Source organism: Thrips palmi, unplaced genomic scaffold (genome assembly GCF_012932325.1).
Source record: "Thrips palmi isolate BJ-2018 unplaced genomic scaffold, TpBJ-2018v1 HiC_scaffold_4, whole genome shotgun sequence".
NCBI classification, from domain to species: Eukaryota; Metazoa; Arthropoda; class Insecta; order Thysanoptera; family Thripidae; genus Thrips; species Thrips palmi.
In genome coordinates, this window is record NW_023144631.1 from 13,907,326 (window position 1) to 13,908,324 (window position 999).

Below are 999 nucleotides of genomic sequence, written 5' to 3' on the forward strand. Positions count from 1 at the left end.
TCGGACTGCACCTTCTCGTCCTTCCAGGGCCTGCCGATCAACCGCTTGGCGTCTGCGAAACGAACAAGGGGAAATGGCTCTCAATTCCAATGTACCTACAGAGTTTTTAATTCCCCAGGGATTTCTGATGAATTTCGATGAATTGCAACAAAATTCCCATGAATTTCGATACGAATTTCATTGGTTCTTATGAATTTCTCCGAAATTCGACTTAAACTCATGGATTTTGAAGGGATTTGACTAAAATTCGACATTGTCCATGAATTACTGTGTACAAATTTTCTGGAGTTGCTACACCTCGGTTCCTGAGAAAAACCTTTAATGGGTCAATGTCCCATTTCAAGATGCCCATGTACCAAAAAGCCAATTTTTTATATCGTGGTGTGCACGGTAAAAACGGAACCTGGTTTTCCCAGGAACTCCCTGGAAATCGCCATGGGTTTGGGGCTTCCTGGGAAAACCAGGTTCCGTTTTTACCGTGGGGGTTTTTCTATTTAAGAAGGAGACGAGGTCCATGAGCATGGGTTGCTCGGGGATGCTAGCAATGTCTTACCGTACACCTGCCTGTCGGCCGGCAGGTCCTTGGCCGCCTCCCCGACGAAGGACTCGCCGTCCATGAAGCCCACCACACTGGGAGTGACGCGGCTGCCGTTGTCATTGGAGAAGATTTCCACCTTGCCCCTGCGGTAGATGGCCACCACGGAGTAGGTGGTTCCCAGGTCGATGCCCACCACGGGGCCATCGCCACACGGCTTCAACGCCACACCTGCAGACATAAAAAATAAACACTAAAGCTGTGCAATTTCAAAATTAGAGCCCTCCATTCATTACTTTTGGTCACTTTGTAGTATGATAGACTACCGGCTAAGTCAAATATTTACTGAAGAGGCAGATGACGTCAAGGGGAAATCACTGTGAATTCCAGTTTACAAATCCAATGAATTTCAGTCGAATTTCGACGAAGTTCCGCCGAATTTCTGTCGAAACTGGATGAATTTC

General features: G+C 47.0%; 1 protein-coding gene across 1 annotated transcript in view; it reads right to left on the bottom strand.

Moving 5' to 3' along the window:
- The window catches only part of LOC117649896 (endoplasmic reticulum chaperone BiP-like), a 1,928-nt gene extending 1,137 nt beyond the window's left edge, over positions 1 to 791 (bottom strand). Inside the window, exons 1-2 of the mRNA XM_034393080.1 lie at positions 554 to 791; positions 7 to 52 (exon numbers count right to left, since the gene is read on the bottom strand). Of these exons, the coding sequence (XP_034248971.1) occupies positions 7 to 52; positions 554 to 776 (269 nt within the window). The 5' untranslated portion in view covers positions 777 to 791. The remainder of the gene's footprint in view (positions 1 to 6; positions 53 to 553) is intronic.
- Positions 792 to 999: the final 208 nt, after the last annotated feature.